This window comes from Lontra canadensis, unplaced genomic scaffold (assembly GCF_010015895.1).
Source record: "Lontra canadensis isolate GAN:19392208 unplaced genomic scaffold, GSC_riverotter_1.0 scaffold2, whole genome shotgun sequence".
Lineage (NCBI taxonomy): Eukaryota > Metazoa > Chordata > Mammalia > Carnivora > Mustelidae > Lontra > Lontra canadensis.
This window is the reverse complement of record NW_022630996.1, coordinates 4,597,479-4,625,272: the sequence shown is the minus strand read 5'-3', so window position 1 is coordinate 4,625,272 and position 27,794 is coordinate 4,597,479. Positions and strand designations below refer to the sequence as shown.

Sequence of the window (27,794 nt, the reverse complement as noted above, 5' to 3'; positions counted from 1 at the left end):
ACATTTAGGCACAGTTGTTTTTGAAATGTTACCATTTGCTTAACTTAATCCTAAATATTATCCCAGGCTAATGTGACATAATCTTTTATTGTAGATTCATATCTCCCAGCTCTGCCCAATCTTCCTCCAAGGAGTCTAGCATTCTATTTTCCTAATCTATAGCAAATTTAATCTCTGGAGGAATGAGACAATTTCTAGACTAAACCTTACAAATATAGTTTAGATTATAATGTCTGAACTTCTGCTGAGTAGACTCCAACAGTCAGGGTTCGCCAAAGAAACAAACAATAGACTATTTATAGGTATATATAAAAGGAGTTCTATTATCAGGGATTGGCTCACATGGTTATGGAGACTGAGAAGTCCCACAATCTGCCATCCGCAAGCTGGAGGCCCAGGAAAGCGGGCTGGTGGTATAGTTCCAATCCAGAATCTAAAGGCCTGAGAACCAGGAGCAGCTGTGTCTGAAAACACATGTTTCAGTGCAAGCAGAGAAAGCAAGTTTGCCCTTTGCTTTTTTGTTCCATTCAGGCCCTCAACAGATTGGATGATACCCCCACACACGCTACTGAGGGCCACCTTCTCTACTCAGTCTGTGGATTCAAATACTAGTCTCTTCTGGAAACACCCTCATGGACACACTCAGAAATGTTTTGTCAGCTCTCTGAGTTTCCCCTACTCAGTTGACACATCAAAGTAACTATCAGTGAGAAAAGGGGAAGCCCCCAAAGGCAGCTGTATTTTAAAATAAAGGAATTTTTTTCTAACCCAAAGAGTTTCATACTTACTATTAGTTTCTTCCTCTCCTCCCCTTCCATCAACAGTCCTAGTGCAATATAAAATTTGCAGTTATGTCAGTACTCAGAATTCACTGAACCACTTTTTTGCATTGCAGTTCAAATTTGAAGCTTACCAAAAAACATGCTTCTAAAACAAACTCCTTAAGTAAAATTTCTAGAATTTTATTTTTTACAGGCCCAAAACACAAGCATTTATTAACAACAGAAGGTTTCGCAGGCATGCGGTAAAACAAAAGGGAAAAAAAACACAGTACCAAGTGAAAAGTGAAAAGTCTCCCCTTTGTCATTCCCATTCTCTGGTTTTTCTGTGTGTGCAACCAGAAATGTCCATATGTTTTAACACACAAATGTCAGGTATGATTCAGAGGACTCCATCTACCCTTCATCAAGTTTCCCCAGTGGTAACATCTTGTGCAGCTACAGCCCAATGGCACAACCAGGAAATTGACATCGATTCACTCCATCAAACCCTGTTCAGATTCCACCACTTTTTCGTGCACTCATTTGTGTGTCTTTTTTTTTTTTTCTGTGTAATGTGTGTGGGACCACCATCACAGACAAGATACAAAATATTTCTAGCATAAGGGGTCCTCATGTTTCCATTTCATAGCTAGGCTACCTTCTGTCCTCCCCACTACTCTAAGCCCTGACAATGACTAATCTGTTCTTCATATAGTTTTCTCATTTCAAGAGTGCTATATTAATGGCGTCAGATTGGCTTATTTTCACATGCAAGGTGTTGTGTGTCTCAGTGGTTTGTTCTTTTTATTGCTGCGTAGTATTCCATGGTATGGATGTGCCAGAGTTTGTTTGACCTGTTGAAGGACATTTAGGTTGTTTTCAGTTTAGGGCTATTACAAATAAACCTGCTATGAGTATTCTTGTACACGTCTTTGTGTGCATGCAGATTTTCATTTTGGGGGGTTCAGGAATACAGTTGCTGGGTCATATGATAAGTGCATGTTTAATTGTACAAAGAACTGCTACATTTTTCCTAAGTGGCCAAACCATCTTAACCTTCCCACCAGAAATGTGTAAGTGATCCAGTTTCTCTGCATCTTCACCAGCATTTGGTGTCATTACTCTTTTTAATTTTAGCCATTCTGATAGGTGTGTAAGTGCTATCTCATTGTGATTTTAATTTGCATTTTCCTAAGGAATAATGGATATCTTTTTGTGTACTTCTCCATCTGTACATCCTCTTCAGTGAAATATCTGTTCACACCTTCTGCCCATTTTTCTCTTTATTTTTAAAAATTATTCTTTTATTCCCTCTTTATACGCTTCTGCTCTTATTTTCTTTTTTTTAAATTTCGTTTTATGTTTTCAGTGTTCTAAGATTCATTGTTTATGCACCACACCCGGTGCTCCATGCAGTATGTACCCTTAATACCCACCACGAGGCTCACCCAACCCCCTACTCCCCTCTCCTCCACAACCCTTAGTTTCTCAGAGTCCACAGTCTCTCATGGTTCATCTCCCCCTCCGATTTCCCCCAATTCACTTTTCCTTTCCTTTTCCCAATGTCCTCCGTGTTTATTCCTTATACTTCACAAGTAAGTGAAATCATGTGATAACTGACTCTCTCTGCTTAACTTACTTCACTCAGCATAATCTCCTCCAGTCCCGTCCATGTTGATACAAAGGTTGGGTATTCATCCTTTCTGATGGATTCTGCCCATTTTCTAAGTGGATTGTTTTTGAAATGTCCATATTATCCTTAATAGTTTGTTTATAAGTAGGCTTTACACCCAGTGTGGAGCCCAACGTGGGGCTCAAACTCACGACCCTGAGATCAAGACTTGAGCCAAAATCAAGTCAGATGCTTAACCAACGGAGCCACCCCAGGACCCCTTTTTAATTTTTTTTCAGTAGGCTCCACACCCAATGTGGGGCCCAAACCCAACAACCCTGAGATCAAGAATTGCATGCTCTACTGACTGAGTAAGCCAGCGCCTTAATAGCATATCTTAAAAGAATGTACAAACTGTAAGAACACATTTTGAGACAACTGGGGGAAAATAACATGGATTGGATATTTGGTGATACTAAGAAATTAATATTGATTTCATTAAATGATAATGGCAGGGTGGCTGGGCACAGAGTTCTCATCGGTTGGAAATGACATGCTGCCTTTAAAAAGTGGGAGAGGTGGGGCGCCTGGGTGGCTCAGTGGGTTGAGGCCTCTGCCTTCACCTCAGGTCATGATCTCGGGGTCCTGGGATCGAGCCCCACATTGGGCTCTCGGCTCAGCAGGGAGCCTGCTTCCCCCTCATTCTGTCTCTGCCTGCCTCTCTGCCTACTTGTGATCTCTGTCTGTCAGATAAATAAATAAAATCTTTAAAAAAAAATAAAAAGTGGGAGAGGTGGAAAGAGTAGATGAAATGTAATTACTGAAGCTGACTGATGGGTACATGGAAAGTTCATTACACTGTTCTTTCCTCTTTTATGTGTGTTGGGCTATTTCCATAATAAAAATGTCTTGAAAAAGTACTGACAGGCTGGCTTAGTCAGTACAGCATACAACTTTTGATCTCAGGGTCATGAACTTGAGCCCCACAGTGGCTGTAGAGTTTCCTTTAAAAAAGAAAATATACTGAGATTTCAATTCTGTGATATTACACATTCTCACCATGTCCCCATAGTATTGTACATACAAGGTCAGCAAGCCTTCATGGACTTGCAACTTGTGTACTCACACAGGGCCTCATGACTGCTTTGATGCTCTGCCTTGTCTTGAAATTCTTTTTTTTTTTTTAAGATTTTATTTATTTATTTGACAGATGGAGATCACAAGCAGGCAGAGAAGCAGACAGAGAGAGAGGAGGAAGCAGGCTCCCTGCTGAGCAGAGAGCCTGATGCGGGGCTCAATCCCAGGACCCTGGGAACATGACCTGCGCTGAAGGCAGAGGCTTTAACCCACTGAGACACCCAGGTGACTCTTGTCTTGAAATTCTTAATTTCAGTTAAGGGCCCTGCATTTTCCAGTTTTGCACCAGACCTCACAAAGTATGTACTGTGCTGCTCCTGTAAGCACATAATACATGCTGAGTAACTGCTTGTCAAATAAATGAGCCAAAAAAAAAAAGCAGACTATGAGCGAAAGAAAGGAAAAAGAGATGGGGATGGCAAAGGAGAAGGAGATAACTAGGTCAAGGGGGAGATACGGGAAGTCTCAAAGTAGAGAAGCTGAATGGGGACTGCAGGAAGGGATGCTGTTGGGAGGTGCACAGAGAAAGCAGGAGTCCAGCCGGAAGACGAACCTAGGGTGCACTATTCATCATTCTCCTCAGAGGAATCACAGTGTTTCATTTGACCACAATTCCTAGGGTTAAGCAAAAGTGAAAGCAGAAAGAAGTAGCCACTTGGACCCCAGGGAAAGAGGGGATTGGTGGCTCGGAGGCCAACTGGACCACTGTTCCTCACGCATCCCATGACCTTAATTCCAGAGAGTTCCTTCAATGTCTTTGCAGGGTACTGGGGAAAACTAAAACCCTTAGCTTGCATCAGACCAACTTCCTCCAAGTCCATGTTCAAGGGTATGGCTGGCTCTAGCTGATGCCAGATGGAAAAAAGCCTGGAAAGGTGGGGAGGCAATGGAAGGAGGATCAAGGGACTGAAAGATCATGAATCATTAACTCAGCAAATATACACTAATTGCCAGTCAATGATATAAGTATTTATTATCCACTCCATTCATAATGATGAGATGGACGTAAAAGGACTATAAACAAACCCCATCCGTATCCATGCTGCATTCAGATCCCCACCCTTGTCAGCGCCGAGTCTCTGCTGGGAAGCACAGCACCACTTTGTTCCTTGTCACCATGTACCCTGTCTTACAATTAGTTATGTACATGTTTCTCCTCTTAAGAACAATCACCTCTTTGATAGAGAGTGATATTCCTATCAGATCTACTGAATACACCTTAGAGCGTCCTGTGTAGCAAGTGAATAGTAAAAATTTATTGAATCCAAGTCCATGGGCAAACAGATATTCCTGCAATGTGAGCAGGAGAGTGAATTTTTATAACTCCTTTATAACTGATATATATGGCAATATATATCAAAAACTTCACTTTCAGGAATTTTTCTGATTTATAGAAATGAGTAAAAATATGTATATAGAGGCACCTGGGTAGCTCAGTTGTTAAACGTCTGCCTTTGGCTCAGGTCATGATCCCAGGGTCCTGGGATCGAGCCCCACATCAGGCTCCTTGCTCAGAGGGAGGCCTGCTTCTCCCTCTCCAACTTCCCCTGCTTGTGTTCCCTCTCTCACTGTCTCTCTCTCTGTCAAATAAGTAGAATCTTAAAAAAAAAAAAAAGACATGTATACAAAGGTAGGAATTGCAAAATCCTGGATAAAAACTAAATGGTTATCACTTGGATAACCAAATGGTTATCAGTGGTTATCATTAAATAAATTAATTGTTGTTTCATAAAATAGAAACTATTTTCAAGAGCATAATAGATGGAAAGAAACCAAAACAATAGTTTATGGGGTTGACAGGGAGGGGGCATGAGGGAACTTTCTAGATGATAGCAATGCTTCGCATCTCGATTGGAGTTTGCGTTACACAGGTATAACTCTTTATCAAAACTTACGGAGTGGTCCACTAAAAATCTGTGCTGAACACTAGACAAATTTTATTTCAAAAGAGAAAACGTTAACTAGGATTTAACTCTACTTTCATGCATGCAGAAAGATGAAATAGCTTACAGGTCACACAGCAAATAAGCAGTAGGAGTGAGATTTGAAACCTGGGCTGCACATCTCTAAAAATATGTGCTTAACCACAACCACAAATACCTCTCTGTTTTCTCTTATTTAGGGACATACTCATGTGGGACTCCTTTGCCGCTATCTGCAGACATCTCATAAACACAATGCTTTTTTTTGTCTCTGGGCAACAACCACACTCAACTTCTCAAATTTGAGAATTACTTTTTGTGGCTTAGTGCCGAATAGCTGAGATGGAGGGACAGCCTGAAACTCATATTCGTTCCGTGTGTTCCCAGTGAGCTTTGTGCAGTTTTACACCGAGTTGATGAGAGTAAGAATGCGTATTTATCCTTACGTACTTAGAATTCATCATTTATGGGAAGCATTTCCATCCCAGAAATAACCAGTGATGCTGATACACTTCATATTAAATCATTATCCACCTTTCCTACACATTTGAAAACACTGTGAGTGAGGCAACAAACACAAAGAGAAACACTCAAACCTGAGTTAAAAGGGAAAGACTCTGAGTTTGATTCTAACGAAACAAATCTACTTTCTCTGCTGATTTCCTCCTCTGTAACATGAAAATGATAATCAGACTCAGGCACACGATTGTCAAGGATCAAATGAGATTGGGCCAATTTGTTTGTACACACACACATACGCTGTCTTCTCACCTATACTGTTTTTTAAAAAGTTAACCTGCACATTGGGCTTCTAGAGCTATTCAGGTAAAAGTCTTACCTTTTGTAATCCGTCTTAATTAGCTCATAAAAGATAAACATCCCGATACAGGGGCTGCAACCATAATTTCCCATTCTTGCCTTATATATTGATAACTTTCTTTAATCTTCTCATACTCTCTTTTGCTGCCTTTGCTCTCTAAAGATCAGCCTTAAGACGCCAAACAGTGGGGAAAATAATGTCCAGGGAAGACCCCAGAGTTATAATTTTAGAATGTCAAAGGTGTTTTGTTAAATTATCATTACTAAATCAGCCAAAAAGTGTGTTTAGAGTTGGATGACATAATGTTTAAGAGTCAGGTTTCTGGAGTGGGACTACAGATTCAAATCATGGCCCCAACCTTTATTAGCTATACATTTTCCTCAAGTTTCTGATCGCATCTATAAAACGAACATAATAATAGCAACTACCTCTTATTATGTTATATTTTAAATTACTTAATTTGTGTAAAGCATTTAGCACAGTGAGCAATACACAAAACACACGTGTTGGCTACAAGTATAAAGCAGACTCAGATTCAGAAACACAAAATCACAAGAATACAGAGGTGTACAGAAGTGCTCGGTGGTAGACATTAACTACCTCTCACAGAAGTCTGTCAATTATCTCTGCTTCTCCCCCTCCCCCACCTCCCATTTCCCTTCACTATTCCCTTCCAAAATGAGGTGGGCATAGTGGGTCCACCTAGGGCAGTAATCTGACCTCTAACACGGTGGTTTGTAGAGACAGGCAAGTAGAAAACAGGATGAATGACCAATAGTATCTTTAGCATTTATATTTTGCTAAGGATACTAAGTTGAAGAAAAAAGGAAAGTAAAATGTTTGGGAAAAAGTTTGGCCATACATATTCAACAAAAGCTTTCTTTCTCATTGCTTTCACAAAATCTCAATGATAACATTTCCTGGAATTCAACAGTAGGAAATAATCTAAAAATAAGGCAAAACATGTAAGAAGAGGTTCATTGTAGTATCATTCTTTAAATGGCTTTATGGAGGCCTAATTCATCCTTACAAAGTGTAAAAAAATTCAGTGGGTCTTTAAAGCATATTCAGAGTTGTGCAAGCAACACTACTAATTTTTTAAGATGTATTTATTTTAGGAAGGAGGGCAGAGAGAGGAAGAAGGTGAATCCCAAGCAGGCTACACAGAGAGCCCAACGAGAGGCTCCATCCCATGACCCCAAGATCATGACCTGAGCTGAAATCAAAAATCAGATGCTTCACTGATTGAACTACTCAGGTGCCCTGCATCACTACTAATTTTTAAACATTTTCCTTACCCCCAAAAGAAATCCATTAGCAGTTAATCCCCATTCTTCCCCCTCTCCAGTGCCTAGCAAGCACTAATCTACTTTCTGTCTCTTGAAACATTTGATGACCAAAAAAAAAGAATAAAAAAAACTCAATGCAACTAAGTAACATAACATAAAGGTATGTTAAATTATGGTACATCCATTCAATAAAATACTATGTGGCTGTTAAAAATGACCACAACAAAGACTATATCAAAAGGTGAACTATATGTGATACAATATTTAATTTAAAAAAATACAAAATGGTGAGTACTCTGATTTCAGCCAAAGATCATTTCAACCAGTGTGTGGACAGACTAGAAGAAATGTGTAGAAATTTTAAACAGCCATGATAGAATAAGGAGATTGTGGATGATATTTTTTCTCTATAACCTTTAAATATTTTGCAAGATTTTATATTTAACAAGTGGAATTTTTAGGGTTGCCTGGGTGGGTTAAGCAGTCAACTCTTGATTTCAGCTCAGGTCATGATCTCAGGGTCTTGGGATTAAGCCCCCACCCTACACCCCCACATCTGGGCTCCATGTTCAGCACGGAGTCTGCTTAAGGATTCTCTCTCCCTCTGCCCCTTCTCTCTTTCTCTCAAATAAAAAGTAACAGTATAAAAAATGGAATTTTTAGAAAATCTATTTAAAATTATCATGATAGAGAATATATTGAAGGCACAGTCCAGCCTTCCTGACTTGGAACTGGTTCTTAACTAGCAAGTCTCTCTAGTGTAGGCTCCCGACAACCAAGAACCTTATGCTACAAAGATCTCATTCTCCCAACTGCAAATCCTTTCACACCGTAGACATTCAGCGCCCCCCTTGACTCCCTTGCTTCTCAGTCTACATGCCCCCCCCATCTCGCTATCCAGAACGCACTTCTTAACAAAGCCCTCTTACTTGTCATACATACCAGTGACTCTTGACCAATTTCCTTCTATTACTATATTAACTGTAGATGTAAATCCTTCTCTTTTTTTTAAGATTTTATTTTAAAATAATCTCTGCATCCACCATGGGGCTCAAACTCATGGCCCTGAGATCAAGAGTTGCTTGCTCTACCAACTAAACCAGCCAGGCTCCCCAGATGCAAATCCTTCTGATCCCAGGCGTACTTTCCTTATATGAGATGAACAGTAAGGAAATTCATGTAAACAAAACAACAACCAGCTCTCCCCCTACTCTCCGTTCCCACTTCCTATAGGGATACAGCTCATTTGGACTACCACAGCCTTCCTCTTACATCTCTTCCCTATCCTTTATCTGGTCAAAGAATCATTATTGACATTCCACCAGTACACACACCTGCATTCCATTCCAGGCACCCTCATCCTTCTTTCCCTCCCTCCCTTCCTCTCCCACTCTGTATGTCTCTGTTTCTCTCTCACACACACACTCACACACTCCACACATCCTCTGATGCATCAGCCCTGGCTATGCCCCACAACTGTCCTTGGGATTAGATTTGTGCCCCATTATCTCCTACTCCCCTTGGTTTGTCCAATGATAATACTATGAAGCCCTGGAACCCAGCCTTGTGTCCTTCTCTGACTCTCAAGAATAAAGTATGCCCATCCTCTACACCTCCCAGTACCTGCATCACCTAGACTTATTACCATAATTCCCCTTAAGAGTGGTCATAAGGGTGCCTGAGAGGCTCGGTTGAGTGTCTGCCTTTGGTCCCAGAGTTCTGGGATTCCAGGATTCTGGGATCAAGCCCCATGTGGGGCTCCCTGCTCAATGGGAAGCCTGCTTCTCCCTCTACCCCTGCCCCCTGCTCATGCTCTCTCTTTCTCTCAAATAAATAAATAAAACTTTTTTTTTTTTTTTTTTTGAAGAGTGGGTTCTGGATCTCCAGGGGGTGGTGAGGCCAGGCAAGATGGCAGCCTTCGAATGAGAGCATTCTACTGTTCAGTGAGCACCTACCAAGTCAGTTGCAGGGATTCAGAATTTATTGAAACATTTACACACTTTGAAAAGCTCACAGTGGAAAACAGAAAAGTTACTATATAAACAGCTAAAGGTTTGAACGGGGGTAGGAAGGAATGCTGTGGATACACTGTGGAGACAGCCTCCACAGTAGGCATCACTATGGACCTGGCTTTTGAAGAATCAAGAGTTAACTGGGCCAAGAAGCAAACACAAAAACGTCTTACAGGTCTGCAGAAAACAAGTTCAAAGAAATGGTACTTTGGCAGCTGAAGCACGACAGGCCATTCCATGCCCACAGCAAATCATGCAAAGCACTATGTGATCTAGAGATTAAATAAACCGTGGCCTCTGCTCTAGGCATAAAATATATTAACTAAATACAACACAAACTACTCACAAGGCAGTGTGCATTGAGAAGAGGAAACTGAATAGAACTCTGGTCCTGAGTACAAAGATCATTGGGGTGAGGGCGGGGACGCAGGAGCACTCTCATTAAAAAGAGGGTGGACGGTGTAAAAAAAAAAAAAAAAAAAAAAAAAAATCAAGGTTCGGCAGTAACAAGTCAGTTGTAAACAGAAAGGGGAGGAGGAAGCCTGCGCAGGAACTGAGGGATTGGAACAGAAAAGTGGGTGGAGCCACTGGGCTCCACCCCCGCTCCCCCGCTCCCCTACAACCTACTTTCTGCGGAGTCGGTCTGGACAGGTGAGGGAGGAATTCCTAACACCGGTGAGAAGGGTAGGAAGGCCATGGGATTGGGGTTAGGGTTAAAGCAGGGGATCTGGCCCCTACCTAGAGTCTGTGGCTTCTTGCTATGCAGAGTTCAGGGAATTCCTAATGGGTTGGTTTTGGGGTACAACTGCCTAGGCGTTGCTGCTGTGTTGCAGAGGGAAAAGAAGGCTTCTCCCCACCAGCTTCCTACCCCTTGCGGTAACTACAGGCAGGAAACTTGAAATCTGAGCTTCCTGAGTTAAGGCCCATAGAGGGTGGGATACCCTGGCAGATATGGAGAGATCAGGGGTTATCTGGGCCTCTGTCCATTGCCCTAGGCCTTTGTAAGATTCTCATAGTTGTGTCCCTTTGTTGTATCCGTGTGTACTTTCTCCCCCTCAACCAGAGCATGGGCTGAGTGGAAGAAATGGGAAGATGGGGTCAGACAGGGTAAGTGGTATTTCTCCCCAAATTCCCTCTCCAACAGGGTCTAACTGGGAAGATGGGGGTGGGTAGGGTGGAGGTCCAATGCAGAGCAATTAACAGAAAAAAAGGCAGGGCCTGCCTCATCACCTGGATTCCACAGATGCTGTTGAGCACTGAGGCCCCAGGCAGGGCACTGAGTCTTGTGTGGTGTAGAAAGATAGAGCCGGAAGGGACATTGCAGAGAAGGAAGAAGTTAGAAAGGGAGGGCCATGAAAGCTGCTGGGGTTATTTCCTGGCTACTCCACACATGCTGATATCCTGGGACAGCAGTGTGATCCTAGAGAGAATTATAAAACTGAAGGGAACCTTGAAGATCATATATTTGGGCCAGTTGATTTGAGATTGAAGAACCTAAAACCTAAAGGTGTCTAATATGGTTACTTTGGAATCTGATGCGGCGGACTCCCATCAACTGCCAACTGCTGGTTTAGACATACTGTCTTTTTGCAGGAGCCTGGGGAGGGGCGATGGTCCCAAGCCAGTTGTGGGGGAGACTGGAGAAGCCGCTTCTCTTCCTGTGCTGTACCTCCTTCCTCCTGGGGCTGGCTTTGCTGGGCATACAGCCAGACATCGCCCCCGTTGCTTACTTCTTTCTCGCCTTGGGTGGCTTCTTTTTGTTTGTCTGCCTCCTGGCCTGTTCTCTGGAATGGGGATTCCGATCAATGCAGACGGAGAACCCAGAGGCCTCGGGCAATGCACGGTGAGTTAAGGGGTGGGCGGAATTCTAGGAATACATGATGGACTCTTTTCCCCTGTATCCCTCTAATCTCTGACATACCGCTCTGCTTTCCTGTTACTTTTATCTATGAGGGGGTGGGTGGGGTCAGGGGTAGGAGGGTCTTTTGCCAATAGAAGATAGTAAAGGGGAAAAGGACTCCTTTCAGGAGGTCACCAGTGACGTTGTTTCTTCTCCCTCAGCGACAATGAAGCCTTTGAGGTGCCAACCTATGAAGAAGCTATGGTGCTGGAATCACAATGCCACCCCGAGCAGCTGGATCAACCACCCCCCTACAGCAGTGTTGTAATCCCTCCAGGACTTGAGGAAGGACAGCCTAGCCATCCAGACGGCCCCGATAGAGCCAGACTAGGAAGGCGAGTGGGCTCAGAGGGGTCTGTGACTGGAAGAGTTCCAGTCAGCCTCCGGCTTCGGGGACCCCGGGTCATGTCCACTGCTCCTGATCTGCAGAGCTTGGGGGTGCACCCCACGTTGGAGCCTCTTACTCCACCCCCCGCCTATGATGTCAGCTTTGATCAACCGGATGATGATGTTTTCTTTGAAAACAACTGGACACCCCCCTAAAAGACTTTCCCATGATATATTATCATCTCTGCACCAGACCCATTCATGCATTTGAACCAACATTTTTCCAGTTCCTGCTATGTGTCAGGAACTGTGTTTCTGCGTGGGGAAATGAACACAGAGGGGAGTCAGGCTATCATAAGCCTTTTCCAGCGGGGATGTGTGTGGCACCATTTGAGTATTCAGGTAACGTTCAGTGACCTACCCCATATCCTGTATTTCCAGAGTTAAATGGAGGGTGAGAGGAGGTGTATCCAGAGAATCTGGATAAGGAAGAAAAGAAACATTTGAGTGACAACTTTGTTGTTTCTGTTCTGGGTGCTTCTCTCTACCAGCTCAGTTAGGCTTTCCAGCCATATGAGATGTTAATACCCTTATTTGAAAAATGAGGGTTCCAAGGGACAGTGAAGTTTAAGAACTTGCACAGGGCACACTGCCAGTAAACAGCATAAAAATTATTTAAACTCTACTCTTCTGATCCCAAACCCTATTGTATTTTCAAATACAAGGTCACCCACAAATCTCTGTCTTTACCTTGGACAATTGCTGGAGAGGGGTGGGAGACTTCCTATAGACAGAATGGTGGAATAGTTGTGTCTACAGGCAGTGCGGGCTGAGTGTGACCAAGTGTGCCCAGCCTCCTGGGTAAGCAAAACTAATCAAAGCTGAGACCGCCCCTGCTCCAGTTAGGGAGCAGTTTCTGCCCAGGGGCTGAAGAACACTCTCTAGTGCTTGCTAACGGGAAGCAGTGGAGTAAATTGCCCCAGGAGCAGGGGCTTCCGATTTTGAGATGGGTGGATGAGGCTGAGAAAGGAGAAAACAGGAGCCTGGCGAGGGGTGGCGGAGGATCGAAGGTTCCCTCTTGAATCACCAGTGAAGCGCTGGAGCCACCCGCACGGTGTCTAACCGTTAAGCCTCACCCCTGCATTCTGACCACAGGGTTTTAGCCCCCCCCCCCCCCCCCCCCGTCCGGCTTCCTCGGATCCCAACAGAACACCAGATTCTCTGGAATCGCGCTGTGGCTGTGATGTAGGTTTTAGCCACTGAGAGCTGCCTCCTCAGGGGTGCGCTCCCCTCTTCGTCAGTCACCCACTGTGCGACATCTAACAACGCCTTCTAGTGCTCTCCATCCTCATCCATCCTTATCCTGGCCCTAATAGTTCAACTTCAATAAAATCAAAAGTCTGGCCAAACCCATCTCGGTAAAGTGCTTCCACTAGGCGGGTGAGGCAAGGTGGGAGGCGCCGGAGAGCCAGCCGTGATTTCCGCGGGAACCAACGACCAATCGCATTCCCGCGTAGGACGGAGCGTCTCCGCGTTACCCCCGCCCCTTCCCTTTCCGCCAAGTGCGCTCTCTCATCCCATTGGACGGTACGTCCAGCCGGAGCGCTCCGTACCTGCGCGCGCACCGGCGACGGGAGGGGCGGGGCAGGCCTCGCGTAGGGGTGGAGCTAGGAGAAGCAAGGCGCAGGCGCTGTGTGCGCTGCGGGACCAGGGAGGGATGCAGAGGGCGCCCGGGCTTTCGGTGCGTTTGGATTGTGGGCGGTTCGCGCACAGCCCGGGAAAAGCGGTAAATGGCGGCGCCGAGCACGGGCTCTCGGCCTGCCCTACAGCGAAAGGCGCTTATGGCCGCTGACAGAGGGCGCCGGTGAGTGAGGGAGGGTCGCAGAGTTCCTTCATGGGGCCGAGGGAGGGGAGTGCGGGTCATGGCCTCGGCGTCCCCAGCCCTTGGCATCCCTGGAAGCGGCCGTGTCCGCCCTTGCTGCCAAGGGTGGGAGGCCGGGTTGAGCCCCCGAGGGGCGCGCGAGCGGCGGCCTCCCGTCGGCCTTGTCCCTCGTGAGCCGACCGCCCCAGCCTGCTTTGTCCAACCCGCGGGGGCTCTGAACAGGAGGAGCTCTCCAGTTCTGCCAAATCTCGGCTTCTCTTAAAGATTCTCCATCCTTTCTTTCCCCTTATTCTTTTATGACAAACTTTACTCTGTCCCCTTAAAAACGGACGAGACCTGCAAACCTCGGGATACTGCCCGATGTGCATTTGACTTGGATTGAGTATATCATGACACCTATTGCTTTGGGTGTAACGATCAGGTTTTCAAAGCAGTCGACACAGGCTTTGGGGTTTGAGTACTTTGGAAGGACAAGGTGGTTCCGAGATTCGAGTGTGTCTCCGCCTCTGCCCCAGTTGTTTGATTTCATGGCAGGCATCACCCCGGATAACATTTTAATGACTCGCGGTCCAGACCCAGAGGATCAGTTCAGGACTTTGGAGCCAGAACCTGCAGAAAGACAGAATCAAGACTTAAGAATTCCCTTTGTGTCCTTTTCTCTCCTCTCCTTCCTCCCCTCCCAGTTGTGCCCTGAAGTTCTGGGTGATCATGGTTACTTTGGGAAAAGTCCATATTTAAAAGACTTTCACCCTAAAGTGGAGTGCAGGGAGGAGCAGGTGTGTGGAGAATGGATAATGGCTTCAGATTAAACTTAATGAGTTTCTGACTGAAACTTTAAGTCCAGAACTTGAAAGAGTCAAGAACTGGGAGTCAGTCAGTGAATCCTGTGTATGGATGAGAGTGAATAGGGAGAGGCTCCTTGAGGGGGGTTCCTAATGGCATGTCAGCATTTAAGGGACAGTTAAAGATCTTGTGAAGGATCAGGAACATAGGCTGAGAGAGGAACTGGAGAGAATAGTATTCAGGAAAGCAAGGGCAGAGAAAGTTTTAAGGAGAAAACGCTACTGGTAGATTAAGAGAAGAAACTTGAGTAGACCTGCCTCACCAATGATCCGTATCCTGAGGAAATAACCAGCATCCAGTTGTTGGCCTAATAACATTTTTACCAGAGTTTCCTATATCCTGTCACTGTCACTGCTTTGGTGTTTTCTAAGGTGATTCTTAATTTTTTTTTTTTTTTCTCTAGATGTATCGTAGCAGCTTTCTATTGAAGGTTTGGGGTCACAGGAGTATTTCTATAGAATAGAAACCTGAAGTTAAAATGGAGTTTCAGACATCATTGTCCCAAATCCCAGATTTAACCCTAGGTAGCTGCTTCCAGCCTTGGGAATGTTTTATAACTTCTCTGACTCAGGATCCCACATGCCACCTTGTTGGATCTCTCTTAGCAGTTTCAGGACTCCGCCTTTTCCCTCCTCAATAAATCTCTAACCTGGAGTCAAGCCAAGTACATCCTATAAATGCACGGTATCTAAGTAATTTCTAAGATGCCCATTTCCCCCCACACATACATATTTTAACATCTTTGAAATCCATATGCATTTTTAAATAGTTTTTAACTTACGAACTGTAGATGTTATCCCTTTCTCACTGCCATCAGGCCCTTCCTGTTGTCATGTTTTTGGAAACTAACTAGGCAAGCTGGGGAGCTGTGCATTTATATAAACTAGGCACAGAGATGATAATGTGTTGGAAATGTAATTTTTAAAATTCATAAACAGAAGCTGATTATCCTTAACCAAAGAATCCTTGAAATAAAGACATCCCTAATAAATTACCAAAACAATTTATCCTTTATGCTTTAACTCTTTCAGATGATCTCAAGTTATGTTCATTGTGTTTGTCATGGGTGTTTATCTCCTGTGACTTTCTGTCATACTTGCTCCTTACTCAGTTCTTAATTACAGGATTCTGATCATTTCTAGTGTCATTTTGTCACAGGAACTTAAGTTTCAAGACCACAGGTATAATTGGTAGAAGTGGGCTAGAGAGTAATGTGTGTCAGCCTATCTCATTTATTTCCCATTAAAGCCAGCCATTGGTTTGAGCTTTTGCCATTTTATCAAATTATTTTATTCCTCACCCAGGATCATCTTAACTCATATTATTTTTAGCAGCCTAGATAAATAATGTGACAGGTTTTCTGGGATAATCTCTTTTTTTTTTTTTTTCAATCTTTCATAAAATTTTATTTTCTCCCTTCACTATTATAATATGATACCCAAATTTTGTCTTAACCGGAGGGTCTGTAAACACAGGCTTAATCTGTGTTTACAGACTCTTACAGGCAGGGCAAATGCTGCTTCTTGAAATGGTCCCACTGTGGAACCTCTGGTCATCCATCCCAGGTCGCACCCTTGCCTGGCTTTATCTTCACTATAATGTGTGGCCACTTCATTGAAAGTCATTCCAGACTTTAACTTTTCCATGGCCTCCATGATTTTCTCATGTTCTTCACACAGAATGTGTCTGACCTTTGCTACGTTGCCACCACCTTTGGGACCCTGAGCCTTCTTGTCAGAACTGTCACTCCCAGAGGCTGCTCCCCCTTACCCTCTTTTCGCCCCTTTCTCGGAACCACTTTTTCCCTTGTGGCAGAACCTTCCAACAGCCTGGGATAATCTCTTAGTTAAAATTGGTCTGTCAGACAGAGTAGTCCTTCTTTTGTGTGTATTTTTGTCAAGGTAGATATTTCCCTCCCCTAGACAGACTGTTCACCTCAGAAGATGGTCTCAGTGGAACATACTCCATAAAAAATTATAAATTATTTCTTCATGATTAGTGTGTTACTGCTTAATACTACTTTGATTTTAACCAGATTCAATAAAGTATGCCTAATATTGGTTATCATAAGTCCCATTCTTTTTGTTCTTCCTACCCACTCCTTTTCCATTCCACTCTTCTGTGTCAGATCTTGTACTTGATGGCCTTTTCCTCTGCCTTTTATCCACAGGATATTGGGAGTGTGTGGCATGCATCCTGACCATCAGGAAGCACTGAAAAAGAACCGAGTGGTGCTAGCCAAACAGCTGTTGCTGAGTGAACTGTTAGAACACCTCCTGGAGAGGGACATCATCACCTTGGAAATGAGGGAGCACATTCAGGTATTAGGAAGCAAAAGAGAAATGCCAAATCAGTAAACTGGTTGTAGTAGGGGGAACAGAACACTATGAAGTGTGGCAAGGATATAGAACCTTACTAAGGAAATGAAAATGCCCTTCTACCCTAACGCCTTTTCAGAAAAGATACATAATTTTAAAATAATAGGAAAGACTGCCCCCATACATATATTTCTTCTGTAAAAGGGTTCTTGAGATTACTAGGAAGGTCATCTGGAGAAATAGAATTACAGCTGAATAAGTAAATATGATTTTATGTTGTATTCTTTTATCTTAGGCCAAAGTGGGCAGTTTCAGCCAAAATGTGGAACTTCTCAACTTGCTGCCCAAGAGGGGTCCTCACGCTTTTGATGCCTTCTGTGTGGCCCTGAGGGAGACCAAGCAGGGTCACCTGGAGGATCTCTTGCTCACAACCCTCTCTGGTCTTCAGCATGCACTCCCGCCGGTATGGAGCCCTAGACATGTGGTGGTGTGTTGAGAAGGGTTAGTTTGGTGGGAAGGAATTTTTGAGGCAGGGTGGGGTTGACTAGATTATGGTTTTGTTCAAACTGGACCATCTCCCTAAGTCCTGGCATGGTGGGTCCTCATTTCTTACAGTTGAGCTGTGACTACGACTTGAGTCTCCCCTTCCCGATGTGTGAGTCCTGTCCCCCTCAGAAGCAGCTCCGCCTATCTCCAGGTGAGAATCAATGAGATAACATATCCCACAGATTGACTTTTTTCTTGACTGATATCTGACTTAGCCCTAGCATGATACCTGTTTTCTTTCATACTGGGAACAGTCTCTTTTGTGAATTTGTTAGGGACTAGCAGCACAATTTAGTTGGGGGATTGGCTGGGCCTTGCTTCCCCTCTGTCACAGATGATTTTTTTCTTATGGCATTTGGTCCTTAGAGCAACTGGTACAAGTAGAAAATTCCGACACATGACTGGCCTGGCTCCTTAAAGCTGTTACTTTAGGATGAGCTGTTACATTATGGGCCATTAGCCTGCTGGCTGAGTATCCTAGTGATTAGAACAAGGCTTTTATCAGATATCCCATTCACTCAGGGGGTTAAGCACCTACTGTGAGTGGGCTCAATGCAGAGGATCCAGTGGTGAGCAAAAGCAGACAGGGTCTCTGGCCTCATGGAGCTTCTAACATAGGGGAATGAGCAAGACCAGTAATTTTTAAAACCCCAGTTCAGCAGGGTGCCTTAGGTTATAATGAAGTACTGGGATTGACACATAGATGGTACACTAGTTTTTCGACTCTCTGTGCCACAGATACTGTGGAGCACTCCCTAGACAACGGAGATGGTCCTCCCTGCCTTCAGGTGAAGCCTTGCACTCCCGAGTTTTATCAAACACACTACCAGCTGGTGAGTCCTACAGAATGCAAGAAGAAAAGTTGGGAAATGAGACACCCTTCCTGGGCACCTGAACTTAGTTTACATATATACCCCTTCCTGCTTTGTTAGTCAGAAAGTCCACACTGATTGGTTATCTTCTCTGGGTATTTCTCTATATTGACTTGGTGGGGTTAACAAGAATATGATGGCTTTGTTTACTTGAAATGTCTCATTTAGTTGGGGAAATGGTTTCTATCCATAAGAAGCTCTAAATGGCTCCCCTTTCCCCCAGGCCTATAGGTTACAGTCTCGGCCTCGTGGACTGGCACTGGTGCTGAGCAATGTGCACTTCACTGGAGAGAAAGACCTGGAATTTCGCTCTGGAGGAGATGTGGACCACAGCACTCTGGTCACCCTCTTCAGGCTCTTAGGCTACAAAGTTCATGTTCTACTTGACCAGACTGCGCAGGTACATCTAATGTGTACGGTAGAGAGCTGAGCAACACTGGGGCCAGACACATCCTCTACTCCTCTGCCTGCTGGATAGGTCTCACTCAGGTTACTTTCTTCTCCCTACCTTTTTACTCGTTCTGTTCTGTCCTACCTTACAACCCAGTTAAAAAAAAAAAAAAAAAAAAAAAAAGAATTAGGGCCGGCGAGCTGCTTCAGTGTTAACTTCTCAGAGTCACTGTGCTCTCCCTGGGTAATACTGGTCCCAGATTGGGCTGTTACTCTCATATATTCAGAGACTCAATTCCTAGCCACTCCGGATGTGAGGAGACCCTGAGATTCACCCAACCAGTCAGGAAAGATATTTATAAACCGGGACAACACAGGACATTTACTCCTTGGTTTGACTTTGTCCCTTACAAGTCCAGTTGTTGATCAGTTATTATTACTTCGGCAGATGACATTCTTGCAAATGAAAGTTTGCTAGAACTGTCCATGTCGGTTTAATGAGTGAATATGGGGAAATTCCTTATTCTTACCAGTTGTGTGACCACAAGACAGATCTTAGGGGAGATTACTTCTAAACTGGATTCCTGCAAATCACAAGCATTTTCATTATTCCCTGTTAACCCTCAGTTACTGAGCTATACTGCTGATTTAGTTACCTTTAGGTATTTCTGTTCTGAAATTGATAGTAGCCTATTAGTAAATAGATACTAATTATTCATCTTTTTTCCATTTCCATCCCTTTCCTCTTTTTTAAAGTTTTAATTTTAATTCCAGTTAGTTAACGTACAGTGTTAAAACAGTTTCATGTACATAGTACAGTAATTCAACGCTTCCGTACATTACTCCCAAATCCCCATCACCTGTCTCACCCATCCACCCCCACCCCTAATTCTTTATTTTGATTCCAGAATAATAGCACTTTCCTAAACTTGCCTTTGGGAATGTCAGTGGTAAAATCAAAGTTTCTAGGACATTCACTTCGATTTGTTGAGGTAGAGAATCTGTTTTGTCTTCAGCATTGTCTGTGGTTTTTATTTCTGTATCTTAGCTATCTTCCATGAGAATGATTGTGTAAGAGCATGTGACTCTTGATCTTGGGTTGTAAGTTCAAGCCCCATGTTGGACATAGAGGTTACTTTAAAAATTAATTAATTTTGAGCACTTTACAATGGTGGGGGGACTATGTTTGCTATACTAAAAATTTTTTTAAATGTGAATCTTAAATTCATAGGACCTCAGTTAGATGAGGGAGTCTTGACATCAGCAAAAGTAGAAGTACTTACCCTTACATTCTGAAGGACCAAGCAAGAGTAGACAGTGTATTCTACAGTAGTTAAGAGAATGAAACAATCCGCCTGGGTAGATCTGGTCAGAAGGATAAATGGAGGGTGTGGGACTTGAGCAGGACTTGAAAGAAGCTACTCAAGCACAGAGGAGTGATGAACGAGTCCTAGGCAGGGAGAATGGCCTACAGATAGGAAATGTGTGTGTGATGTTAGGGACCTAATGGGTAAACCAAATGTCTAGGACAAAGGAGTGCCAAGAATAAGATTGGGATCAGAGCGCCATGACCTTGAACTTCCATGTTTTAGAAAAACATTAGTAGGGGCACCTGGGTGGCTCAGTCGTTACGTGTCTGCCTTTGGCTCAGGTCATGATCCCAGGGTCCTGGGATCAAGCCCTGCATCAGGCTCCCTGCTCTTCGGGGAGCCTTGCTTCTCACTCTTCCTCTCCCTCTACTTGTGTTCTCTCTCTCGCTGTCTTTCTCTGTCAAGTAAATAAATAAAATATTTTTTAAAAAAGAAAGTAAGAGAAAAACATTAGTAATTCTTTTAACAGAAAGGTGATACATTCACAGTGATGATTCAAGGCACCATTGAAAAGAAAGAAGTAGAGACCAGTGGCAGGGAATCCAGTGTGGAGTTGATATAATGCCAATACAAGATGTTGGGAGCCTGGACAAAACAGTGGAACAATAGGGAAATAATATGTATGGAAAATAGCACAATGGCATGATTGTACTATAAGAGCTTGGTAGTTAAATAATTGCATATGGAAGAAGACAGAAAAATTAAGTAAAGAATTGAGGGTTCTCAAGAGATGTCAGGACCAAAAATGTAATTTGGGCATTACGTGTGTAGGAGAAATACTTTAAGTGATGAGAGTATGAGATCTTTGAGGAGAGTAGAGTAACAAGAGCAGAAAGCATAGGACTGAATTTTGGGATAGAACCCTCCCTGTGCAGCCTCATCCTCAGCTTTGGAGATTCAGAAATGTGAGGAGGACATTGCAAAGTCGGTTTCCAACAGTGGCCAGTCAAACTCTGAGATACAGTTAAAACCAAGTACTTACAATGGGTATGATAATTTGGTTCTTTGGGCATCTGCACAGAGTACTTTCTTCGTAATAGGACTTCTCAAGAGACTCAACTCGTAAAAAAAAAAAAAGGAGAGAGAGAGAGACTCAACTCTTTTATCATCTGATTATTTGATGAGCCAAAGAGAACCAAAAAAAATAAGATCCTCCACCCCCCATTATACCTTTTGACTTCAAAAATAATTGCATTTAAAAATTCAGAGTATAGTCTTAGCTAACCCTCTTCACTTGACAGTGCTGGACAGTGCACTGGTATTCTCACCGCTTGTGTGGGTTTTCAGTTTTTCTCTTTGTCATCAAAGTCTTCTGTCACCATGCCTCCCTCCTGAGGTTACTAGTTCTAGAATTACAGTTTATCCTGTGCTAGGAAATTAGATACATTTTAAAGTAGCAAATTTCCTTTTACCATGTGGTATTGATTTTTACCTTGCATATGGGTTACAGACTGCCTTGAAACTGTAAGGGTGCACTAGGGGCCATCCCTGGAGAATGCAGCTAGCCATAAAATTTTGCATATCATCTCAGAGGGTTTATAGTTTATTCCCTTGTGTCCCCCAACCTCCAGTCAAAAACACAGGCAAGAGTGAAGAACCTTGCTATTTTTAGAAGTACTATAATTTTATCAGAAATAAATCTAGAGATTCTGTTTTAAGCTGTGCTACTTTTGGAAAATTTCCCCCCAAATGAATAACCCCCAGTTTCGAGTTTAGTACTGTTAAATTTGATTACTGAGTATGTGTGTTCTTACTTGGGCTTTGTTGTCCTCTATTTACTGATCTAAGAGTCTCACTGAAGTTCAAAATGCTCATGAGTAGGTGCCAAACATACGTTCTTATTGCCTTCTTCCAGCAAAATTAGCATCAACTACTCTGTGTTAAAATTCCAAATAAATAAATGAAATCTTTACAAATGAGAATTCTATTATGGTCAACGCCAGAAGAACATTCATACTTCTGTAGTCTCTTGGGATTATATATTCCTGAAATAAATGAGTTTGGACATCTTTTTATTATCTTACGATTTCCAATATTATGATTGGCTTCTCTTGACCCAGAAAATGTACATACTTTTCAATCAAGCCAATTTCTTCTTCATTTCCAGTTTAGTTACAGACTTCCAAGTCTTCTATACAATTGTCTCTGTTACCTGCAAACAAAAGTATTCCAAACAGACCAGTAGTTCTCAGACTTCAGCGTGTCAAAGTCACCTGGAGGGCTTATTAAAACAGTTGGCTGCGACCCAAAATTTTGCATCTCTTGCAAGTTTCCAGAACTACTGCATGTATTATACAAGTGTGCTTTTTATTGGGAGCTGTACCTGATAACTGTTAAGTAAGGTTATGCTGTAACTGTCCTCCCTAGTTTGCTATCATTATACTCATTATAGTTCACTAAAATTCATAGTAAAATGAACTTGTTTTCTCTCTTCTGGTCTCAAATAGGAGAGACCACTCAGACTTCTTGAGTTGTAGAGGAGGCATAGGTTTAACAGTTTGTATTGGAGTATTTACTAATTGGTGTAACTTTCCATTGGAAAAGTTGCTTAAGGCAGAGTGATATTCGTGTATGGCAACGTGGTACACCGTAAACAAGAGTCTTAAGTTGGACTAAAGATGGACCAGTAGTAGGTTTTCTGAAAAGATAACATTGCTACTCCATGTTAGATATGCACATTGTGATAACGGCAGAATGATCAATATGTGCCAGACATTGTTATAAATCCTTTCTACATAGTATTTCATTTAATCTTTATGAAATTGGAGAACATTTACTCTTAATTATCTTCTTACAAAATGAATATTAGAGATTTGAGGGGCCAAAAAACTGAACTCGTTTGAATTTGTGAACCCAGGGCTCAAACCCAAGTCTTTCTGATCCTGTAGCCCATGTATGTAGCCATGGTCCTGTACAGAATTCTCCGGTGTGCTCTTCCGTGCATGAAGCATTTTACCCAGATATTGTCACGTCCCGGGGAACATAAAATCTCGGGCCAAAAACAGCATGGAAGTACTGTCATTCTCTACTGTCATGGTTCCATTAGCCCTTTGTCAGAATGATTTATTTCCTTATGGCTGGATAGGTGTTTTACTCATTCATAGCTCACCTGGTCATCCCCCTTGTGCCATTTATATTTATAGAGAGATTCTTTGCTCTAAGAAAGGGAACAGATTGATGATTGGGGAGTGGAGAAAGTTAACTAGCACTTAATTAGCTTTATTAGTGTCTTGGTTTAGTCCAAGAATTCTTGACATATCTCAGTGAGTCTGGATTTTGTGAGATAATATTCAGAATTCTGTATCTGAAGTCATGCATCTTTCTGATGAGTCCACAGCCTTTTTTAGCCTTTCCTAGGGTGTCTGACTTCTCTTTTCATTGACCACAGTAATAAACAGCTTAGGGTTAGGGTTTCAGAAACCAAAGAAAGATTCTGTTGGTGCTGACTGCAGTGAACAACACTAAAATGTGCTTTTCCTCCAGGAAATGCAAGAGAAACTTCAGAACTTTGCCCAGTTACCTGCCCACCGTGTCACCGACTCCTGCATTGTGGCGCTTCTCTCTCACGGTGTGGAGGGCGGCGTCTATGGTGTGGATGGCAGACTGCTTCAGGTGTGTGTCATCTTGTGGCGACAGCTGTTCAAGCTCGATGACTTCCCCTCCTGCCTACCTGTCTCTCTCGTTGCCGTAGTACATGGAGGACTCAGAAAGGCCTGCGGTCTGCTTAACCTCTCTTCTCGTCTTTCTGGCAGCTTCAAGAGGTTTTTCAGCTCTTTGACAACGCCAGCTGCCCAAAGCTACAGAACAAACCGAAAATGTTCTTCATCCAGGCCTGCCGTGGAGGTGAGTGCCCTGGCAGGTCCGCACCTGGGTGGTGGCTCCTGGGCAGCCTCCCACCAGCTCTCACTCTCCTGTTTGCTCCTCTCAGGTGCTATTGGATCCCTTGGGCACCTCCTTCTGTTCACTGCTGCCACCGCCTCTCTTGCTCTGTAAGTGTCTCCCAATGCATGGGGTGTGCTGGGACTTGGGCAGCCCATGGCTCTCAGGCTGGTCAGCTCTCTGTGCACCACCATCTCCTCTTCTCAGGACTCTCTTTCTCAGTGCCTGTGCCTTCTTCCTGGAGAACTCTCACTTCTTCTGGGCTATTAACTCTGGCGTGCTTGTTTCTGTTACCCATTGCAGTTAAGGAGCTTCTGTCTGTCTCTTCTTTCTCTCTCTCCCTTCATGCCCTTCCTCTTTTCTCCAGCCTCTTCCCCTCTTCTCTTCTCATCGGCACTCCGTTGTTGCCTCTTCTCTGCTTCATCCCTGTAGCGTGCAGGCCAGGAGTGCAGAAGCCCCGAGCCGGGCTGTGGCTCTTACTCAGCCTTGAGCTGCTTCCATCCCTCTTCTTTCTCGCATGCAGTCTCCTAACCTCGAAGAGCCGGGACCCCGAGGCTATGCTCCGAAGACATGCCAGCATACTTCTTCTCCTAGAGGGAAACCGTAATAATTAAAAGCTCTAACCACTTTTAGCTATATCAAGTTAGAGAAGTTCCTTGATGTCCCTCCACCTTAATTTCCTCCATATAAACTGTAGGTAGTAATCAGACCTACTTCATAATGTTGTTGTGATAATTGAATGGAATAATATGTATGAGGGGCTTATTTTGCACCTGGCTCACAGTCAATCCATAGAAGAGGCCAGCTGTGACTGTTAACGGCATGGTCCGTGCCCTCAAGGGGCTTATAGTTTCGTTTAAAGGGCACTTTCTCCTAACATTTAAATAATTCTTATCTCTCGTGTATTCAACAAATATAAATGGTTAGCATTATCTTTCTGATATCACCAAAGAATATAATTTATTATGGTTCTACAACATGACTAAGTTACTATCAGAAAAACAGAAGAAAATGTGTGGTCTCTCAAACTGCTACTATCTAAAAAAAGGAAAAAAGAAAAAAAAATGTGTCTCTTGAAAGAGCCTTCCAGTTACTAAAAAGATAATGCAAGTATACACGCAGTAACTTGAGAATGATTCGGAGGCCTCAAGCAAGGGGAAAATTAGTGAGATACAGGCCATACATATGAAGGAATAAGCAGTAAGGAATAGATTGTTTTAAGCCGGCTTAGTTTGAAGACATTTCATAAGTATTTTAATGTGGCTTAATTTGGACCCAGAAGGATAAAATCTGCATAGGTGTGGAGTAGTCAATAGGGCCTTTCAGAGGAGACAGGGATACAAGATGACAAGCACACCAAGACTGGAAGGACAGCCGCCCTCCCCCAAAATGTTGTCCTGGGCCAGAAGTCTGCCTGGATCTAATTTAAAGAAGGGGCATTGGTAGGTGTGTAGTAAGATAAGGCTGGCTGCAGGCAGTACATCCAGCTGATGATAAACCTTTAGTCAAGCTGAGATTTTGGGCTTCAGCACATAATAGTGTGGAGCTGTTGGTAGCTCAAGAAATAATGTGATGGATTCTTTTCCAGGACAATTACCATGCTGGAGAGCTACAGTGAGGGAAGAGTTTGTGAGGGCAGGAACTTACTGTTTATTCACCGGCTAGATGCACAGACCCAGGGCACTGCCTGATACATGGTAGCACTTAATAAATATTGAACAAAGGGATGAAAATTAATCTTCTCAAAAACTGTAGTAGTCACACAGAAAATAGATGGGATTTTGTGTTACTGGTAGAAGCAATAACATTTATTGATAAATAGATCTGAGACTCGAAGCCAAGAAAGTTTCCTTTTCCTTGAGGGACACATTTAGATAGGCCTATTGCCTTCAGGAGGTATTACTGGCAAAATAAAATGAAATAAAGACATTTATGATCATTTTCTCTTACTATATTCAGAGATATATATACAGTGTCAGATCTGGATAGGGAGAATTGCTCTTTCCTGGGGTAATCTGAATCTTCTCTCTAAAATGTAATCCTTCAAGAGATGACCTTTGAAGATTTGAACTCCCCTGTCTACTGTCGTACTTATTAGTTAATATAACTGATGTCTATAAAATTATTCTCCTTTCTGCAGTTGCCTGGCTCCTAAACTAGAGTGTGAGGTCTATAAGGGCAGGAATCTTTACATTCTGGGGCTTAATGCAAAATAGTGCCTGACACATGGCAGTTGCTCAATAACTTTTTTTGGGATCAGCGAATTTTGGTCATTTCCCCATAATTCTTCAAGCTTCACTTGCCTTTTGGGCTCTCAAGTGTTGCCTGGCGTAGGAATACTGTAAAAAGCTTCGCTTTCTTATTTTTGGTGTGTTAAGCTATGTGTCTTCCCTGTCTCTTTTTCCTACTGACTGTATCCCACCCACCTCCAAAATAAAACAGCAACATCCAAAAAAGAGTATGTCTGGGCATAGGTAAGGCCTGGGTCAAGAGGTTGGACATGTAGTCCAGGTATGTTGAAAATTGCTAAAATTTAGTAAGTGTTCTTTTTCAATCACATAGAAGAAAATAATCAAATTATCCCAATTTTTAAGTTTTTCCTTTTACAAATTTCTCTTAAATCTTGGATGCCTGCCACAATTTGACTTATGAAATTAATAAGGAGTAAGTAACCTAAAAATAACCAAAAGATTTAGAAACTGATCACATTCGGGGTTTTTAAAAATTTTTTTATTGATAACATAGATTTGAGGTGATTTTCGTACATCGTGCATGTAGTAATCGTATTATCCATTTATTAACTTGGTTTTCCTATTTATATATAAAACTGATTTGTCAGCATTTAATTATGTATTGTCATAAAAAGCACTGTGACTTCCAGGTGTATTGCTAATTGAACAAGTAAAGACATAGGATTTTTACTTCTGATTACAAGGGGTGTTTGGCAATTTCCGTCTTGCGCAGAGTGGATGAAGCTGGGCAGGAATGGGAGTAATGATTATTTTTTTTAATTCATCAGCCGGAGATTGGAGGCAGCAGCTGGAAATGGCTCTTCCCAGTGAAGGTGACAGGGAACTCTGGCTTGCCTGTGGCAGGCTCAGGAGCCACGGGAGGAAATAACGTCTTTGTCTATTCTGTCTGCCTTTGCTACAGATGAAACAGACCGTGGGGTGGACCAGCGAGACGGAAAGAACCACACAGGATCCTCTGAGTGCGAGGAGAGTGACGCCAGCAAAGAGGAGATGCTGAAGACCCGACTGCCCACACGCTCAGACATGATCTGTGGCTATGCCTGCCTCAGAGGTATTCGGAGCTCCCAGAGGCGTGCACATTTGCCCCCAGGCTCTCTGAGTGGGGAGGGTACAGGATGCCATGGAAGTCAAGTTTGGGACACCCAGCCGTGTAAGCTGTGCTGTGACCTTCACACTGTGGGTGGCACCATCCTTGTTGCAGGGACTGCTGCCATGCGAAACACCAAACGGGGTTCCTGGTATATTGAGGCCCTCACCCAGGTGTTCTCCGAGCGGGCTTGTGACATGCATGTGGCTGACATGCTCGTGAAGGTCAGTCATTTCCGTCCGGCTCTTGTCTGCTCAGGTTCTGCCCTCCTGACTCACCCTGTCTGTCATTGTCTCAGCCTGCCCCTTGTGCCGAGAGGCTCAGATCGGGGGACGGTGGGTTTCTGTCTTCGCAGGTGAATGCGCTCATCAAGGAGCGTGAGGGCTACGCCCCTGGCACGGAGTTCCACCGCTGCAAGGAGATGTCCGAGTACTGTAGCACCCTGTGCCGCCCTCTCTACCTGTTCCCGGGCCACCCTCCCACGTGACGCCGTGCCCACAGCCCTGCCGCGTGGAGGCCTGATGGGCCCTGTCCTGTTCTGGTGCGCGGTGTCTCTTCCCCCTCAGGGACTGGGA

General features: G+C 43.5%; 2 protein-coding genes, 1 long non-coding RNA gene and 1 pseudogene across 7 annotated transcripts; 2 read left to right on the top strand and 2 right to left on the bottom strand.

Annotated features, from left to right (window-relative positions):
- Positions 1-268: 268 nt before the first annotated feature.
- LOC116873352 lies at positions 269-12,644 on the bottom strand. Its single transcript, XR_004383796.1, has 2 exons — positions 12,202-12,644; positions 269-464 (listed from the first exon to the last, which is right to left on the bottom strand). It is a non-coding gene; the product is annotated as an uncharacterized LOC116873352 (long non-coding RNA).
- TMEM139 (transmembrane protein 139) lies at positions 10,057-12,034 on the top strand. Of its 3 annotated transcripts, none has more exons than XM_032867111.1 (3): positions 10,057-10,204; positions 11,147-11,396; positions 11,615-12,034. In XM_032867111.1, the coding sequence occupies exons 2-3, from the start codon at positions 11,164-11,166 to the stop codon at positions 11,994-11,996; spliced, it is 615 nt and encodes a 204-aa protein (XP_032723002.1). In that variant the 5' UTR covers positions 10,057-10,204; positions 11,147-11,163; the 3' UTR covers positions 11,997-12,034. The 3 variants fall into 3 exon arrangements, with proteins under 3 accessions (XP_032723002.1, XP_032722981.1, XP_032722992.1); XM_032867090.1 differs by having other exon boundaries at positions 10,058-10,228; XM_032867101.1 differs by lacking the exon at positions 10,057-10,204 and adding an exon at positions 10,617-10,660.
- An 852-nt stretch (positions 12,645-13,496) lies between the features above and the next one.
- CASP2 (caspase 2) lies at positions 13,497-27,794 on the top strand. Of its 3 annotated transcripts, XM_032867044.1 has the most exons (11): positions 13,497-13,644; positions 16,676-16,826; positions 17,119-17,286; positions 17,439-17,520; positions 18,108-18,202; positions 18,465-18,641; positions 23,485-23,613; positions 23,754-23,844; positions 27,034-27,183; positions 27,334-27,443; positions 27,575-27,794. In XM_032867044.1, exons 1-11 carry the CDS (start codon positions 13,571-13,573, stop codon positions 27,704-27,706), a joined length of 1,359 nt encoding a protein of 452 aa, XP_032722935.1. In that variant the 5' UTR covers positions 13,497-13,570; the 3' UTR covers positions 27,707-27,794. The 3 variants fall into 3 exon arrangements, with proteins under 3 accessions (XP_032722935.1, XP_032722943.1, XP_032722949.1); XM_032867052.1 differs by lacking the exons at positions 17,439-17,520; positions 18,108-18,202; XM_032867058.1 differs by lacking the exons at positions 27,034-27,183; positions 27,334-27,443; positions 27,575-27,794 and adding an exon at positions 23,930-23,994.
- Positions 15,901-16,615, bottom strand: LOC116872675 (annotated as a pseudogene).

What these genes read in the sequence shown, in the direction of transcription:
- TMEM139 (XM_032867111.1), top strand. Translation starts at nt 11,164, where the DNA reads ATGGTCCCAAGCCAGTTGTGGGGGAGACTGGAGAAGCCGCTTCTCTTC. An exon ending in GAGGCCTCGGGCAATGCACG is followed by an intron (nt 11,397 to 11,614) that starts GTGAGTTAAGGG and finishes CTTCTCCCTCAG; the next exon opens with CGACAATGAAGCCTTTGAGG.
- CASP2 (XM_032867044.1), top strand. Translation starts at nt 13,571, where the DNA reads ATGGCGGCGCCGAGCACGGGCTCTCGGCCTGCCCTACAGCGAAAGGCG. An exon ending in GCCGCTGACAGAGGGCGCCG is followed by an intron (nt 13,645 to 16,675) that starts GTGAGTGAGGGA and finishes TTTTATCCACAG; the next exon opens with GATATTGGGAGTGTGTGGCA. An exon ending in TGGCTGACATGCTCGTGAAG is followed by an intron (nt 27,444 to 27,574) that starts GTCAGTCATTTC and finishes CTGTCTTCGCAG; the next exon opens with GTGAATGCGCTCATCAAGGA.